The 16,732-nt window shown below is 42.4% G+C and overlaps 1 protein-coding gene and 1 long non-coding RNA gene across 3 annotated transcripts in view; one reads left to right on the top strand and one right to left on the bottom strand.

Annotated features, from left to right (window-relative positions):
- Window positions 1–1,060: 1,060 nt before the first annotated feature.
- The window catches only part of LOC109879138 (zinc finger protein 184-like), a 37,318-nt gene continuing 21,646 nt past the window's right edge, over window positions 1,061–16,732 (bottom strand). Inside the window, exons 1-3 of one of the 2 annotated variants that reach the window (XM_031791748.1) lie at window positions 12,145–12,453; window positions 7,247–7,696; window positions 1,061–6,694 (exon numbers count right to left, since the gene is read on the bottom strand). In XM_031791748.1, coding sequence (XP_031647608.1) covers window positions 5,544–6,694; window positions 7,247–7,696; window positions 12,145–12,310 — 1,767 coding nt within the window. In that variant the 5' untranslated portion in view covers window positions 12,311–12,453 and the 3' untranslated portion in view covers window positions 1,061–5,543. Of the gene's footprint in view, window positions 6,695–7,246; window positions 7,697–12,144; window positions 12,454–16,732 lie in introns of those variants that run through there. The other variant, XM_020471339.2, reaches the window with a different exon arrangement.
- LOC109879146 (uncharacterized) lies at window positions 14,009–16,393 on the top strand. The gene is made up of 3 exons (XR_002253486.2): window positions 14,009–15,002; window positions 15,097–15,543; window positions 15,885–16,393. It is a non-coding gene; the product is annotated as an uncharacterized LOC109879146 (long non-coding RNA).

The raw sequence follows: 16,732 nt of genomic DNA, 5'->3' as shown, positions 1-16,732 counted from the left end.
CCTTCTCATTAACCTGTGGTGAGGTATTCACACCCTTCTCATTAACCTGTGGTGGGTTATTCACACCCTTCTCATTAACCTGTGGTGAGTTATTCACACCCTTCTCATTAACCTGTGGTGAGTTATTCACACCCTTCTCATTAACCTGTGGTGAGTTATTCACACCCTTCTCATTAACCTGTGGTGAGTTATTCACACCCTTCTCATTAACCTGTGGTGAGTTATTCACACCCTTCTCATTAACCTGTGGTGAGGTATTCACAACTTTTGATGAAAAAAATAAAGTTTTATATGTACGATGGCTAAATAAAGAGCAAAATGATGTATTATTATTATTTGTGCCCTGGTCCTATAAGAGCGCTTTGTCACTTCCCACGAGTCGGGTTGTGACAAAAACTCTCACTCATTCTTATGTTTAATAATTGTATCGTATAGTGTGTGTGTTTGTCAGGCTTACAGTGATGGCAAAGAACAACATTTGAGATTGCGATTAAGACTTGCTCTATGTCAGATCGAACAGGCCCTGAGTGGAACATCCCTGCCTGGGCACGCATTGGAAGAGGATCCACCTTCTTGCCGTTAAGTTCCAAGTTATTTCTTGAGGACAGAGGGGCCCATGTTCATACATGTTCACGATGGTGGAACAACCGCTGTACGTGTGTCATCATATCAAGCACTATAAAGTAATCTCCCCACCTGAAGCTAAAGACAGGCACAAAATAGTTGACTTATGTGCATGCTTTTGAAGATACAGACTTTGTGGCATTTGAGCTATTGAATTCAGAACAACCTAAAATGGTCACTTTGGAGTCTGGACCCGTATGCCACTGAAGAGATTCTTATGACTTTCAAATCATCTTGCCCGCAGACTTCCTCTTCCAATGCGTACCCAGGCAGGGATGTTCCCCTCAGGGCCTGTTCGATCTGACATAGAGCAAGTCTTATCTCAAGCCATTCTCTCATGCGAAAACCAGGAGAAAATGGCTTAAGATGGTCTTGTCCTGGACATGAAGGACACAACACACCTAGAATTGGTCTAGAAGACATGTTTTCTGTAGTTTATCGACTTATACTCAGGCAAGACCGACCCCCTGAAATTACTTTTTAATTATACAAGGAGTCACAAGCTACCCAACAGCTCCATAAGTTCACTACAAAAACATGTTCACATTTTTCTAACAGTTCAAACTCAAACGTATTGCAAACATGTGCTTTACTTCCTATCATGTCACATAAGCACACCATACATAGCATGAGGGCATAAACACATGACACAGAAATAGCTCATCCATCAATCACCTTTTGACACATACCGTCTATTATATTCTCTCTAGTTGCCCTTAAAAACATGCAATAGTCTCTACAAGCCAGAATGTTGAATAAAATTATATTTAAAATTATATTATATAACTACTTTTAATAAACAGATACTTCAGGTAGCAATTCCCTTGTGTAGCAGTGTAAGGCATATTTTAACTCCCCCCACCCTCGCATAGCTTGCTGGGTAATGTAGTCTTAATGTTATTAAACGCATAACACACTATGTTTGAGCTGCTTTCGAAAGCAAAAGTCTAATTGAAAACATTATTGACATTGTTTCAATTCGATTTTCATAATAACAAGCTAGGACTGATGTTTGTTTGGTTACCAAGGCAACTGCTGTAGCTATCTAATAAACTTGTTAGCTAGGTACTTCAGTGGACGTTGAACACATTTCTACCTGCAAATGTGTTCAATTATAGCCCTGAAATAAAAGGGATATTCAACTCAGGGCTCTATCTGTTCTCTGGACAATAATATGCAACTCCGTAGGTTAGTTCCATTCTGCTAGTGCTTCGTGGAACCACATCTTTCACATCATTCATTATTTTCCAGAGAACTCATAGCCCCTTATTGACTATCCCTTACTTGGGTGATACAGTAGTTTGACCTGCATTCAGGGTTGTCGGAGAATGATTCACAGGGTTGTTTAAAATGCTATAGGAATTGAAGGGATTTGAATATCTGTTGGAAGTGGGGAAAAAGTGATTGCATTTGTTTTGGAAATGCCTCCTGGGTTGCATTTGTTTTGGAAATGCCTCCTGGGTGTGACCCAGTACCCGTTCAAAGCCCATGGCAAAAGTTATGTAGCCTAGGCTAGATTAAGAATTTGGAGTAATGAGTAGGATTCTGTGCTTTCACAAACAAAAGTGGTCGATTTTGATAAAAATGCTTTAGATGTACCACGATGCACCATGCTGCCTTATTGAAAACATGACCGAGTAGCGCCGATTCGTGAAGGGCGGTCCTCCCTCACCGCTTTTACCCATTGACGTCACAGGCCATAAACCGGTGCACTCCGATTCAGATTACGAGAACTCAGTAATAGAGCCCCACAGTGGTGGTGTCATAATACTGTAAAACGGTACCAATTGTTTTTCTTTACCATTTTTTTTTATTTTTAGAAACACTTAAAATAAGGGATGTGTTTCGCGTAGGCTTACCCTGGTGTGACGTTTTAAATCTCTCTCGGCCAAGTGAACTTTTAGCAATATATTCAGCTCTATTTACTCTCAGATTCGAAAATGCTCATTAGCATTAAAGTAGACATCATGCAAGACTGAAAAACCTTGCAAGCTCTTGCACGTCATCTCTAGTGGACACCTTTACTAACAGATAGGGTGTCAATTTAAAACTTGCACAGGACAATTCACAGAATTGTCAATTTAAAGAAATGTAGTCAATTTATTCATTACTATATTTTAGATAACATTAGATAGTTAATCCAGAGATTCTTACCTTTGCCTCGATTCTGCAGTCTCATGCAGATCATCATGGCATTTGTAGTTCTTTTCGATAGCCACATTAGCAGCTAATTAGGGTTTCATTTTGGGGTGTAAATAGAGCCGAATATATTGTCCAAAAGTCAACTTGTCCTAGAGAGATTCACACGTTTATCAAAACGTCATGCCAGGGTAAATCGACATGAAACACTTATAATAAGTGTTTCTAAAATCCACTATGAGAAAAATGTATGCTGGAAAAACAATTGGAACCATTTCCTTGTTTGACCGCTAGGTTTTATGGATAATATGACTCATACTGTGGTACTCTATTGCGCTGGGGCAGCGCTACCCAACTTCGTCATTCAACTCATCAGGGGCTTGATGATTAGTTCACAAGTTTAGTCATGTGTGCTTGTCTGGGGTTACTATAAAAATGTAATAAAAACACATGCAACAACTGTAGTTTACACATTTTCTGTGGAATGGGAGTTGCGTAGCCTGGTTGTTAACATGTCATTCTTTACTCCACACAATGAAGGCAAAATCAAGTCGAGGTGGTTGTCACTAGTTACCATAGCCATAAAGTCATAGACCCCACCCATTTCTACAATTTATCTTTTTTAAATGTGATTTTAAACCTAACCTTGCTCCACACTGCTAACCTTAAATTGCAGATTTTTTGTTTTCATATGTAACGGATATGAAATGGCTAGCTAGTTAGCGGTGGTGCGCGCTAAATAGCGTTTCAATCGGGGACGTCACTTGCTCTGAGACCTTGAAGTAGTGGTTCCCCCTTTGCTCTGCAAGGACAGCGGCTTTTGTGGAGCGATGGGTAACGATGCTTCGTGGGTGTCAGTTGTTGATGTGTGCAGAGGGTCCCTGGTTCGCGCGAGGGTACAGACTAAAGTTATACTGATACACATACATTTTTACAATATAGCCTTTTTTATTCTTCTTCTGGCTGTGGTAACTAACATTCTACTTACGTGAACTAGTCAAAAACAATTGGAAAGTCTTAATTCTAGTGGGTGGCGAACCCAGAAACAGCGCTGCCAGCTGGATGAAGGTTTATTAAGGCAACCTACAGATCATTAGTAAAGGGAAACAATAACTAAACTCAGCTACAACAACAACAACAACAACAAAAACGTCCCCTTTTCAGGACCCTGTCTTTCAAAGATAATTTGTAAAAATCCAAATAACTTCACAGATCTTCATTGTAAAGGGTTTAAACCACTGTTTCCCATGCTTGTTCAATGAACCATAAACAATTAATGAACATGCACCTGTGGAATGGTCGTTAAGACACTAACAGTTTACAGGTGGTAGGCAATTAAGGTCAGTTATGAAAACTTAGGACACTAAAAGAAGCCTTTCTACAGACTCTGAAAAACACCAAAAGAAAGATGACCAGGGTCTGTGCTCATCTGCGTGGGCATGCTGCAAGGAGGCATGAGGACTGCAGATGTGGCCAGGGAAATAAATTGCAATGTCCGTATGGTGAGACGCCTAAGACAGCGCTACAGGGTGACAGGACGGACAGCTGACCGTCCTCGCAGTGGCAGACCACGTGTAACAACACCTGCACAGGATCGGTACATCCGAATATCACACCTGCAGGACATGTACAGGATGGCAACAACAACTGCCCGAGTTACACCAGGAATCCCTCCATCAGTGCTCAGACTGTCCGCAATAGGCTGTGAGAGGCTGGACTGAGGGCTTGTAGGCCTGTTGTAAGGCAGGTCCTCACCAGATATCACCGGCAACAACGTCACCTATGGGCACAAACCCACCGTCGCTGGACCAGACAGGACTGGCAAAAAGTGCTCTTCTCTGACTAGTTGAGGTTTTGTCCCACCAGGGGTGATGATCGGATTCGCGTTTATCGTCGAAGGAATGAGCGTTACACCGAGGCCTGTACTCTGGAGCGGGATCGATTTGGAGGTGGAGGGTCCGTCATGGTCTGGGGCGCTGTGTCACAGCATCAGCAGACTGAGCTTGTTGTCATTGCAGGCAATCTCAACACTGTGCGTTACAGGGAAGACATGCTCCTCCCTCATGTGGTACCCTTCCTGCAGCCTCATCCTGACATGACCCTCCAGCATGACAATGCCACCAGCCATACTGCTCGTTCTATGTGTGATTTCCTGCAAGACAGGAATGTCAGTGTTCTGCCATGGCCAGCGAAGAGCCCGGATCTCAATCCCATTGAGCACATCTGGGACCTGTTGGATCGGAGGGTGAGGGCTAGGGCCATTCCCCCCCCCCCCCCTCAGAAATGTCCGGGAACTTGCAGGTGCCTTGTTGGAAGAGTTTGTTATGTTTGCTTAAAATAAACGCAGAGGACGTTTCTTTTTTTGCTGAGTTGTCGACAAACGGTGGTTTAGGCTGATCTGGGAGAATCCATTCTCCACCGGGAGTCAACTGTATATCATTACTCTATACAAGATAAATCAATATCATGAATGAGCAGCATTAGGTGAAATCTGTTGAGATTTCTCTTGGAGGTTTATTAAGGGAACCTTTTCTGGAATTGTATTTTATGTATCAATAATATCAGACATTAATGAGAGAAATTACTAAACAAATGCCCAGGACTTCGATCAGCAGACCTGTGACTATGTACCATTTGATCACACACCTATTCATTTGGACCCCAAAGTAAGAATGATCCAGATTTGCTTTGCTTTCCTAAGTGTGTTGCCCACATCCTGCCTGTTATTCCCATCTTCTGACAGAATATCTTTGTCCTCATTTTCTTTAGTCTTTCAGTTTTTATTCCTGTTTTCTTCCATTGTGGACTTTATCCACATGCCTCAGAAGATGTGTTTTATGCGTGAAACTTTTGCCACAGATTAAGCAGCCATGTTTCACTCCTTTGTGAATCTGTATATGTTCGGCTAGGGTGCCCTTGTTTCTGAAGCTTTTATCGCAGTCCTCACAGCTAAATGGATTCACTCCTGTGTGAGTCCGTATATGAAAGTTTAGGTGACCCTTCTGATTGAAGCTTTTCCCACAGTCACCACAGCTAAATGGTTTTATTCCTGTGTGAGTCAATATGTGCAAGTTCAGGTGACCCTTCTGATTGAAGCTTTTCCCACAGTCACCACAGCTAAATGGTTTCTCTCCTGTGTGAGTCAGTTTATGTCTGGTTAGGAGCCAGTGGCAATTGAATTTTTTACCACAGTCACCACAACTAAAAGGTTTCTCTCCTGTATGAGTCAGCATGTGCCTCCCTAGGTCTCCCTTCTGACTGAAGCTTTTCCCACAATCACCACAGCTAAATGGTTTCTCTCCGGTGTGAGTCAGTTTATGCCTGGTTAGGTCCTTCTTGATACTGAAGCTTTTCCCACAGTCATGGCAGCTGTGAGTTGTTTTAGAACGGGTGCTGTGTTTGGAATGGTGTTTCCTCAATGGTGGACTGGGATCCAATGGTGGACTGGGATGTAATGGTGGACTGGGATCCAATGGTGGACTGGGATCTAATGGTGGGCTACTGTCAAGTCCTACTGGGTCACTGCTTACAGCTGAACTGTGGCTGAAGGCATTGTTTTGACTATCTGGAGAGTCACAGGGAATGTCGATACCTTTTAAGTGGGTCACAGTAACAAAAAGTTTGGGATCCACTGGTTTAGAGTCTCTCTCTCTGTTTTCTTCAGTCTTAGTTTGGGGAAGAGTCAAGGACTGAAGTGGGTCCTCCTGATCACATTCACTTTTCACACAGGAAGGAGTGAATATGAACTTCATGATATCAGGCTCCAGACCTTGAAGCTGCTCTTCCTCCTGACTGGTCCTGACTTCCTCCTGTTCCTCTTTAATCTGTTTGGTCTCTGGGTCCTCCTGCCCCAGACTGGGGCTCCACTCCTGCACACAATGCTGCTGCTCAGGGGGAACCTCCTCTTCAGAGGCAGAGAGCTGTAGGGAGTCTGGAGGGAAGGAGAGGAGGAGCAGAGGTCACCTATACACTCTTTAGACATGCCTGAGTGCACAATAACATTTCACATTTTTAGCTAATGGAAACTCGAAAAGGCCGTCTCAAAGCCGTGTTACACAAAAACCTCTTTGTAAATCTGTTTTAAAACAGCTAACAGTAGGCGTATCTTTTGTATTTGTAAAGTTATTTTTGGATGATAATTAAGTTGAGGGTTCAAGGTTTACAAAACTGCGATCACAACTGTTTCTAGATAAAACGTTTAACCAAATCGTCATCCTGAGCTTTATGAAAAGGGACGTTGAATAGATCGGAACATCTTTCAGAGCAAGTTCAGATAGAATTTTACTCAACACTCGTTAAATGGAAAGGATTTGTGACACTGCTGTCCAGGGAAAGCATTTGTACATTGGGGTATTTTTATCCAATCACAGTAAAAGTAATACAAATACAAATACAAATTGTTGAAATGGTGACCGCTGAAAGCCTAAACAGTTTATTAATTTAGTAGAACTGTAGCTAATTATCAGTAGATCTACATACGAACCTATTCTACATAGTTGTATCTCCGGTGTGATGCGCAGCAGTCTCCGTAGCCGATCATTCTCTTCCTGGTACTCTGCTACCGTTTTCTCAACTGCACCGGAAATCTCCATAGCAGCAGATGCCGTTAAACATTCATTTAAAAACACACAAAACGACTGTAGTTTTGACGTTTTCAGTGGACTGAGAGTTGGGTGTTCAGCTAGTATGGCTTCTTGACATGGGTTCTCCAGATCACATTCACTTTTCACACAGGAAGTAGTGAATATGGAGTCTTTGGTATCAACGAGCCCTTGAAGCTGCTCTTCCTCCTGACTGGTCCTGACTTCCTCCTGTTCCTCTTTAATCAGTTTGGTTTCTGGGTCCTTCTGTCCCAGACTGGGGCTCCACTCCTGCTCACAGTGATGCTGCTCAGGGGGAACCTCCTCTTCAGAGACAGAGAGCTGCAGGGTGTCTGGAGGGAAGGAGAGGAGGAGCAGAGGTCACCTAGCTATAAAGCCTGGATACAGAGGTCACCTAGCCTTAAAGCCTGGATACAGAGGTCACCTAGCCTTAAAGCCTGGATACAGAGGTCACCTAGCCTTAAAGCCTGGATACAGAGGTCACCTAGCCTTAAAGCCTGGATACAGAGGTCACCTAGCCTTAAAGCCTGGATACAGAGGTCACCTAGCCTTAAAGCCTGGATACAGAGGTCACCTAGCCTTAAAGCCTGGATACAGAGGTCACCTAGCTATAAAGCCTGGATACAGAGGTCACCTACAGCGCATTCGGAAAGTACTCAGATCCCTTTTTCCACATTTTGTTACGTTTCAGCCTTATTCTAAAATTGATTAAGCTTGGCACACCTGTATTTGGAGAGTTTCTCCCATTCTTCTCTGCAGATCCTCTCGAGCTCTGTCAGGTTGGATGGGGAGTGTCACTGCACAGCTATTTTCAGGTCTCACCAGAGATGTCGGGTTCACGTCGGGGCTCTGGCTGGCCCACTCAAGAACATTCAAGTCAGTCCTGCATTGTTTTGGCAGTGTGCTAAGGGTCGTTGTCCTGTTGAAAGGTGAACCTTCACTCCGGACTGAGGTCCTGAGCGCTCTGGAGCAGGTTATCAACAAGGATTTCTCTGTACTTTGCTCCGTTCATCTTTCCCTTGATCCTGACTAGTCTACCAGTCCCTGCAGCTGAAAAACATCCCCACAGCATGATGCTGCCACCAGCATGTTTCACCCTAGGGATGGTGTCAGGTTTCATCCAGACGTAACGCTTGGCATTCAGGCCAATGATTTCAATCTTGGTTTCATCAGACCAGAGAATCTTGTTTCTCATGGTCTGAGAGTCCTTTAGGTGCCTATTGGCAAACTCCAAGCGGGCTGTCATGTGCCTTTTACTGAGGTGTGGCTTCCATCTGGCCACTCTACCAAAAATTGGCCTGATTTGTGAAGTTCTGCAGAGATGGTTGTCCTTCTTGAAGGTTCTCCCATCTCCACAGAGGAACTCTGGAGCTCTGTCAGAGTGACCATTGGGTTCTTGGTCACCTCCCTGAATTTACCAGAGGTAGACTTCAATCAAGTTGTAGAAACATCTCAAGTGCGATCAATGGAAACAGGATGTACCTGAGCTCAATTTCAAGTCTCATAGCAAAGGGTCTGAATACTGCATCTAAATAAAGAATTTCTGTTTTTATTTTTTATAAATGTGCAACATTTATAAAAAAACCTGTTTTTGCTTTGCCATTATGGAGTATTGTGTGTAGATTGATGAGGATATTTTTTCATTTAATCCATTTTAGAATAAGGCTGTAATGTAACAAAATGTGGAAAAAGTCAGGGGGTCTGAATACTTTCCGAATGCCCTATATATACCACATAATTAAATAGAACTCTTCAATTATTAACAGAATTGATAGATCTCTATGATCTATATAGCCAAGCAGGTTCCAACCTCAAGCGGCATAACTAAAGCATATTTTCTGGAACAAGCCATTTCTAAGAGGTCACATGGTCACTCAGTGTGACCTAAACCCCTCAGTGCGTAATTCAGAGTCTGATGATTTAATGCCAGGGAGCTGCGATATTTCACAATGGGCCGCCGTGCTATCTGTCTGGCTCTATCCACGGGTTGATGCACCTCCTAAAAAATCCCAAGGAGGCGTGGGTTGGGATTTTTTAGGAGGTGCATCAACCCGGAGAAATTGCTTGAGCCACTCTGAGAATTAGAAAACTATGAAAGCTAACGGATTACTATTCTAAAAACATTGCTGTGCTGACGTGAACACGTTTTAAACTGTTCTATGGAAAATGGCTTCTGCGTTGTTGACAATATGACCGAGCGAATTAGATTACTGTTCTATTTGAGCAGAGCGTAACTCCCTCACCGGCTTCGATCGCCTGGTCACGCAACCGGAACAGCGTAATCGAATCCCCTCATTAATACGACACCAGTGCCTTCCATTTGGCAAGTAAAAGTTGGTTGAAAATGTACCACGCTTTGCAAGAACAGATGACATTATTGTACACTACCGACCAAAAGTGATTTGTTTAACCCTTTTTGGGGGTTACTACATGATTCCATATGTGTTATTGTACCCCCGCATATTGACTCGGTACCGGTACTCCTGTATATAGGCTCGTTATTGATATTTTGTGTTACTTTTTATTATTTTTTACATTCGTTTTTTGGTAAATATTTTCTTAACTCTTCTTGAACTGCACTGTTGGTTAAGGCCTTGTATGTAAGCCTTTCATGGTAAGGTCTACACTTGTATTCGGGGCATGTGACAAATAAAGTTTGATTTGACCTATATACACCCTGAAACGAATGACATGTTGAATAAAATAACATTTGAATTTACTTTACCTGTTGTCCATGGTTTTGCGCTTGTGCCAGGTGAAATTTCAACTTCAGTACCAGCGTTCTTATAAAATAATAATGATAATAATACAAATCGGATGAACAATACTTTCCTATTGATATTTTGTCTCAAATTTCAACCATCTGAAAGACCAACACCATAGACAACCGGTAAAGTAAGTTCAAATGTCATTTATTCATCACTCTGACTTGTAAGGAACCTTTACAGGATTTTGCAGTCAATAGTTTCAGGCTGTATATGGAAATGAATAGTGTATTACAACGTGATTAATCAGACTAACCCCTAGGCTACCTGCCACCATCATGGTAATCACTGTTAGCCTAAACAGTTAGCCAGCAGATCCGACCGCTTGCTTACAGCTGCACTAGGGTCCGACAGCACTCATGTGTAGATTAAGACACCACGGAGCTAGTGCAAGATATGGATAGGAAACGTACAATCCAGGGATGAGAAATAATGTAATTAATTTAGTGTTAAATAACACTAATAGGTGAGAACAATATTTTTTGTGAACAAATGTTTAATTTTGACGTTATAATAAGTTGGTAGCAACATGGAAAATTGTGGTGGAAATCTGTTGCAGCTCAAGTCGACTACAAAATCCACAATGCAATGCTCTATGGGCTGGCTAGCTAGCAAACGTAGCTACACACAATAATACCAAAGACAATATCAGCATGTGAAGTAGCTAGTTAGATGTAAAATCACCTAAACAAACTGCACCATCAATTTAGCAGTCTACTAACCTCGCCGTGTTCAACCTGCAGATTGATGTGCCTCACTGAGTGAAGTCTAACATTCTCAACCGCAGAGATACTTTTTGACGAGATGGGAAACGTTGCCCATGTTATGTCAATCGACCGCGCTGTGCATTCTGGGTGATTCTGGGACAAGGAGCGCTCTCCTTCAAGGAGTGAATGGGAGTCTATAGGGCAGTGGTGGAAAAAGTACTTGATTGTCATACTAGTGTAAAAGTAAAGATACCTTAATAGAAAGTTACTCAAGTAAAAGTGAAAGTCACCCAGTAAAATACTACTTGATTAAATGTAAAAGTATTTGGTTTTAAATATACCTAAGTATCAAAAGTAAATGTATTTGCTAAAATATACTTATAAAAAGTATAAATTATTTCAAATTCCTCATATTAAGCAAATCAGACAGGACCATTTTCTTGTTTTTAAAATGTAGGTATGAATAGCCATGGGCACACTCCAACACTCAGACATTATTTACAAAAGATGCATTGGTGTTTAGTGAGTCTGCCAGGACTCTGCCAGGCCAGAGGCCACATGTTCTGCTGGGTGGAGCGTTAATACTTTACTTAATTCATGGGATTCCTATCTCCTTTCTATAATATCTCTGGCAACTGCACCATTTTTTTTTTTTTTTTTTAACCTTTATTTAACTAGGCAAGTCAGTTAAGAACAAATTCTTATTTTCAATAACGGCCTAGGAACAGTGGGCTACCTGCCTGTTCAGGGGCAGAAGGACAGATTTGTACCTTGTCAGCTCGGGGGTTTGAACTTGCAACCTTCCAGTTACTAGTCCAATGCTCTAACCACTAGGCTACACTGCCGCCCCGTGCTACCATGCAATGCACCCTGGACTAAAAAGGCAAATAGTTAACATGAGCTGTTAATTTACACAGTTCTATCTAAAAAAAAAAATATGATCAATGGCTCATTCAAGAGAAGACATTGTCCTGAGTTATGACATCGGCCAGTATTGAAATATGACATGTATGAGAGACATGTATTACTATTAACTTCCAGTGTAGTGAGCGCGACTTTAGCACGGTGCTACATAGTAACGGATGGATTTCTGCCTGCTTGATAACTCAGATACACATGAAAACATTAAATAACCCAGGGAATCGATAGAACATCACCCAAAGATGTACAAAATCAATATAAAATGGATGAACAGTTCCTTTTAATATACACAGGAATGCGGTCTAACCCTAGTGCAGCTGAAAGCAAGCGGGGTCAGATCTGCTGGCTAACTAAAAAGTGTATAAAACAGTAGATATACATACTAACCTATTCTACATAGTTGTATCTCCGGTGTCCTCCGCAGCATTATGCGTAGCCGATCATTCTCCTCTTGGTACTCCACTACCGTTTTCTCAACTGCCCCGAAAATCTCCAGGACAGCCGCCGTTAAACGCTCATTTAAAAACACACGAAACGCATCTAGTTTATACATTTTCAATCGACAGAGAGATAGCTGGACATTCAGTAGTGATGATACCGGAGCATGCGTTGAAATCGCAAAGTTTATTTCGAAGCACTGTGCGGACGCTTACATTTCTTATCGTGGTTTGGTAAAGACAAAAAGGCTACACCACAGAGTCTATAAACCCAGAAGCGCAACATTGCTAGACTTCCGGAAACGCTTGTGAAGCAGACCAAGCAGGCCGGGTTAGATAAATCAATGAGAGTTGTTAATTAGTTGTTAATTATCTCGAAATCTAAAGGCACAACCTAGATTCGAGACAATGTCTTAAGTAAGTTGACCATGTTACTACTCATGAAAGTGACAAACTGACACGTTTTCATTTTTGTCAAAAAGTACTTTATACTTTATATATATCGAAGGAGTGCGTTTTACAGTGAGCACATGCGCAGTTCGGCACGAGAGCCCGTTAGACCCGATGACCTGTTTCTACGCATGACTTTCGCTAGCCAAGGTCGCCATGACATCGCCTACAAGCGTGAGCGGGGATTTCTATTAGAGAACAGTTTCTGCCTATCTTCATACTGTCCTGTCTTTGGCTTCACTAAGTACGCGCGCGACGTCTTTGTTCAATAATTTGGCTTTTCTAAATTATTTTGACCTGCAGGTGGCACTAGTGTACACTGTTGATCAAAGCCTTGAGTAATGCACCTATTTTCGACACAATTGGTCGGAAATGCTCAATATTTCAGGAAGCGCGTGGCCTTCACAAAAAAATTATGATGAAAATTACAGGCCTCTCATCTTTTTAAGTGGGAGAACTTGCACAATTGGTTGCTGACTAAATACTTTTTTGCCCCACTGTAATTACTGTGACATTGGATTGAGCAGGATCAGGAGAATCAGTTAGAGTTGGTCCACAGGTGTATCTCAATACTCTCTTAGTCTCCTCTCTGTGTCTGTGTCTAGGTGCACGGTGTTTCCTCCAACACATTGGTGCGGCTGGCTTCCGGGTTGGATGCGCACTGTGTTAAGAAGCAGTGCGGCTAGGTTGGGTTGTGTATCGGAGGATGCTTGACTTTCAACCTTCGTCTCTCCCGAGCCCGTACGGGAGTTGCAGTGATGAGACAAGATAGTAGCTACTAAACAATTGGACACCACGAAATTGGGGAGAAAAAGGGGTAAAAATTCAACAAAAAAACAACACATGGAATAAACAAAACATAGTCAATAATACAGTAGAACAAAAGAAAACAAAAAGTCTATATACAGTGAGTGCAAATGAGGTAAGTTAAGGAAATAAATAGGCCATGGTGGCGAAGTAATTACAATATAGCAATTCAACACTGGAATGGTAGATCGGCAGAAGATGAATGTGCAGGTAGAGATACTGGGTTGCAAAGGTGTAAATTACATTTAAACAATGCAGACGGCATGTCACTTCTGTTACAGTATTTGAACATGCCATATCATTTGTTTAAAATTGCTGAAATGTGTTGATGCCAAACGTGAGAAATGCATAACATTTGTATCTGTTGTCCACATATGTTGACTTTCGGGCAAAGGTGTTTCTTAGGTTCGGTGGAACAGCATTTATCAGCTCTCTGTGCGCCGAAGTCTTATTTTCTGTGGATTTAGCGCCATCTGGAGGGCAAGGAGGACAAAATCAGTACTGCACCAGCGGACGTGAAAGGGGACCGGCTTTAAAAACAAATCCAAGATGGCTACTTGTGAGTGTTCAGCACAAATGTGCTTGTTTATTTTCCCCTCTCCTTGTTGGTAAGGGTTTCTGCTGCTTTACAAATATGAGAGGGTTCATAGCACACACTAAGCCTGAGTCCTCTTAGCTCTGAGTATATGTTTTTCCTAGATAGAGAGTTAGGATCAGTTTAGTTTCTACTAGCCAAGCAAAGATTGTTGGGAGGTGGGGGAACGACACCAATCACAGCACCAGCAGGGCCCTGCTACTCTACATAATCCCCAGCCTGCCCGGCGGCTCGGAGGCAACTGTTAAAGCTTTTAGATACTACCTCAGAGAGTGCTGTGTGTTTGAAGCATATGAGTCTTATCGGGGTGCTTCCAGAGAATAACTGTCAATGAGACTGCTAACCAAGGTGCTTTATGTTATGGCACTTTTTGTCTGCTTCTGTTGAGAAGAATATAGATGTGAAATGACCTTTCCCCTAATCATTATCTGTTGTTGTTGTTAGCATGAACATGATACACTTTAAAGTGTTAAGGTAAGTGGTAAAATAGTTAAAACGCTTTCTAGCTGGGCTTAGAAATCATTGTACAATTTCAAATTTTCATCCATTTTGCTTGCCGTAGAAAACGCCTTTTTGTGAAATCATATGTATTACTGTAGCTTGTCTTGTCTGTGTTTGTCTACATCACTTTGCTTGGCCTATTTCTTGCGTGTAGATGTCTGCCCACTGTATATCTGTAATTTGTAACTTTTTAAATGTAGATTGTCCAACCAAGATTCCTAACCTCTTCCAATACTGATCAAAACTCAAAGTGCATTTGCTGTCAACAGGATGTTAACAGGTTTTGAAGCTGAAGCTCTATTCTCATTTTAATTATTTCATTTATTTCACTGAAAAATGTTGTGAGACTAACTCCCGTAACAACCCCCCCTGCTGTGCCAGCTCCGACTGCCCCTCAGACCCGGTCAACCTCCCAGACAACAGCTGGACCAGTGCAGCATCCTGCTGGCGCTCCGGTAAATGTCTCATCTCACCTATGTCTTGGCTATTTCATTTAGCTTTTGGTTGTGTGGTGATGGAAAATCAATGTATTGATTCTCTGCTCTGCAGCAGGTGCTTCTTCTCCCTGAGGGATATGGACGCAGACCCTCCCAAAGGAGCAGCAAGAGTAGGTCAGTCAGGCCGTCTTCACAAGGAACAAGCAGCTCAAATGTGTCCTGAAAAGCCAGCTTGAGCTGTGGTCCTCCCCTCCCCTGCCTCCTAACATCAGCCTCCAGCTTCTCCCTCCGGCCGTTCTGCCTCTGGATGCCCTACCGCCTTTTTGGCCTTTAAGTTTGTGTGCACCCAGCCACAGTGCAAGCGCCACAAACTCACAGGCAGTGGGGTGTACAAGACGGCTCGGAGGGGGCTTGACGTAGATGGCTGGTATTATATGGGGACAGAATACATGGAGTGCTGCATCTGTAATAGGAAGCTACTAGCAGGATGGTCGCTGGAGGTCTTGAACCAGCTGGACGCAAGTCATCGCTTCAAGTTCCCAGCCATCTTGACTTACAGGTTAGTAATTCACACCTCTGAAAAACAAAGCTCTTGTTCACTTTGAGGAAAAACATGTTTTTTTAAATGATCATAGCGGCGGTTAGGAGGTTCTTGTCACCGCTGAGGTTTTGATGTTTCAAAGCACCATTGAATTGTTAATTAGCTCTTTGATCTGAATGTCTGACCTTTGATCTCTTATCAGGAACTGTCTAAACAAAGCAGTGTTTCAAAGTCAACTTTTCCCCAAACCCCTCCTTCCGTTATCAAAGTGTTTGTAGATCCACCCCTCCCCCACACACACACTCCTCACCCTCTTCTCCTCTCCCCCCCCCCCCCCCCCAATTGTCTCTGTGTGTTAGGCTTTCCTGTGACCTGAAGGTGGTCAGGCTGATGAGAGAGAGAGGACACTGGGGAACAGTGTGACCAGGCTGTACAACCAGCTGAGGGAGCAGCACAGCCTGGATGAGTCAGACCCTGGACAACCTGTCTGTCTGTGACCACTTTGTAGTCCCAGGTGCTGCACCACTGAGGGTAACACCTCCTCCTCCCTTTTTGGATGTGCCCTCAGCTCAGTGGCTGCTGACTGTCCACGGCTACGACGTTCTGTTCCAGCAAGAGGACTTCAAGGCCCGAGTCACCTCCATCTTTGGGTCTATCCTGAAGATGGATTCAACCAAAAAGGTGATTTTTTTTATATGTTCTTTTGACCAGAAATAAGACTAGTTAGAGACAATCAAATGAATGATAACTTATTATGACTTATTTTGTAATGACTTGTAGTCTTGAAAATTAGAGGTCGACTGATTTATGATTTTTCAACGCCGATACCGATTATTGGAGGACCAAAAAAAGCCGATGCCGATTAAATTTTTTTTTTTTAAATGTATTTGTAATAATGACAATTACAACAATACTGAATGAACACTTTTTTATTTGAACTTAAAATCCATTTAGCCTCATAAATAATGAAGCATGTTCAATTTGGTTTAAATAATGCAAAAACAAAGTGTTGGAGAAGAAAGTAAAAGTGCAATATGTGCCATGTAAGAAAGCAAACGTTTAAGTTCCTTGCTCAGAACATGAGGACATATGAAAGCTGGTGGTTCCTTTTAACATGAGTCTTCAATATTCCCAGGTAAGAAGTTTTAGGTTGTAGTTATTATAGGAATTATAGGACTATTTCTCTCTCTAGCATTTGCATTTCATA

This window comes from Oncorhynchus kisutch, linkage group LG16 (assembly GCF_002021735.2).
Source record: "Oncorhynchus kisutch isolate 150728-3 linkage group LG16, Okis_V2, whole genome shotgun sequence".
Taxonomy (NCBI): domain Eukaryota; kingdom Metazoa; phylum Chordata; class Actinopteri; order Salmoniformes; family Salmonidae; genus Oncorhynchus; species Oncorhynchus kisutch.
This window is presented reverse-complemented; position numbering and strand designations above follow the sequence as displayed.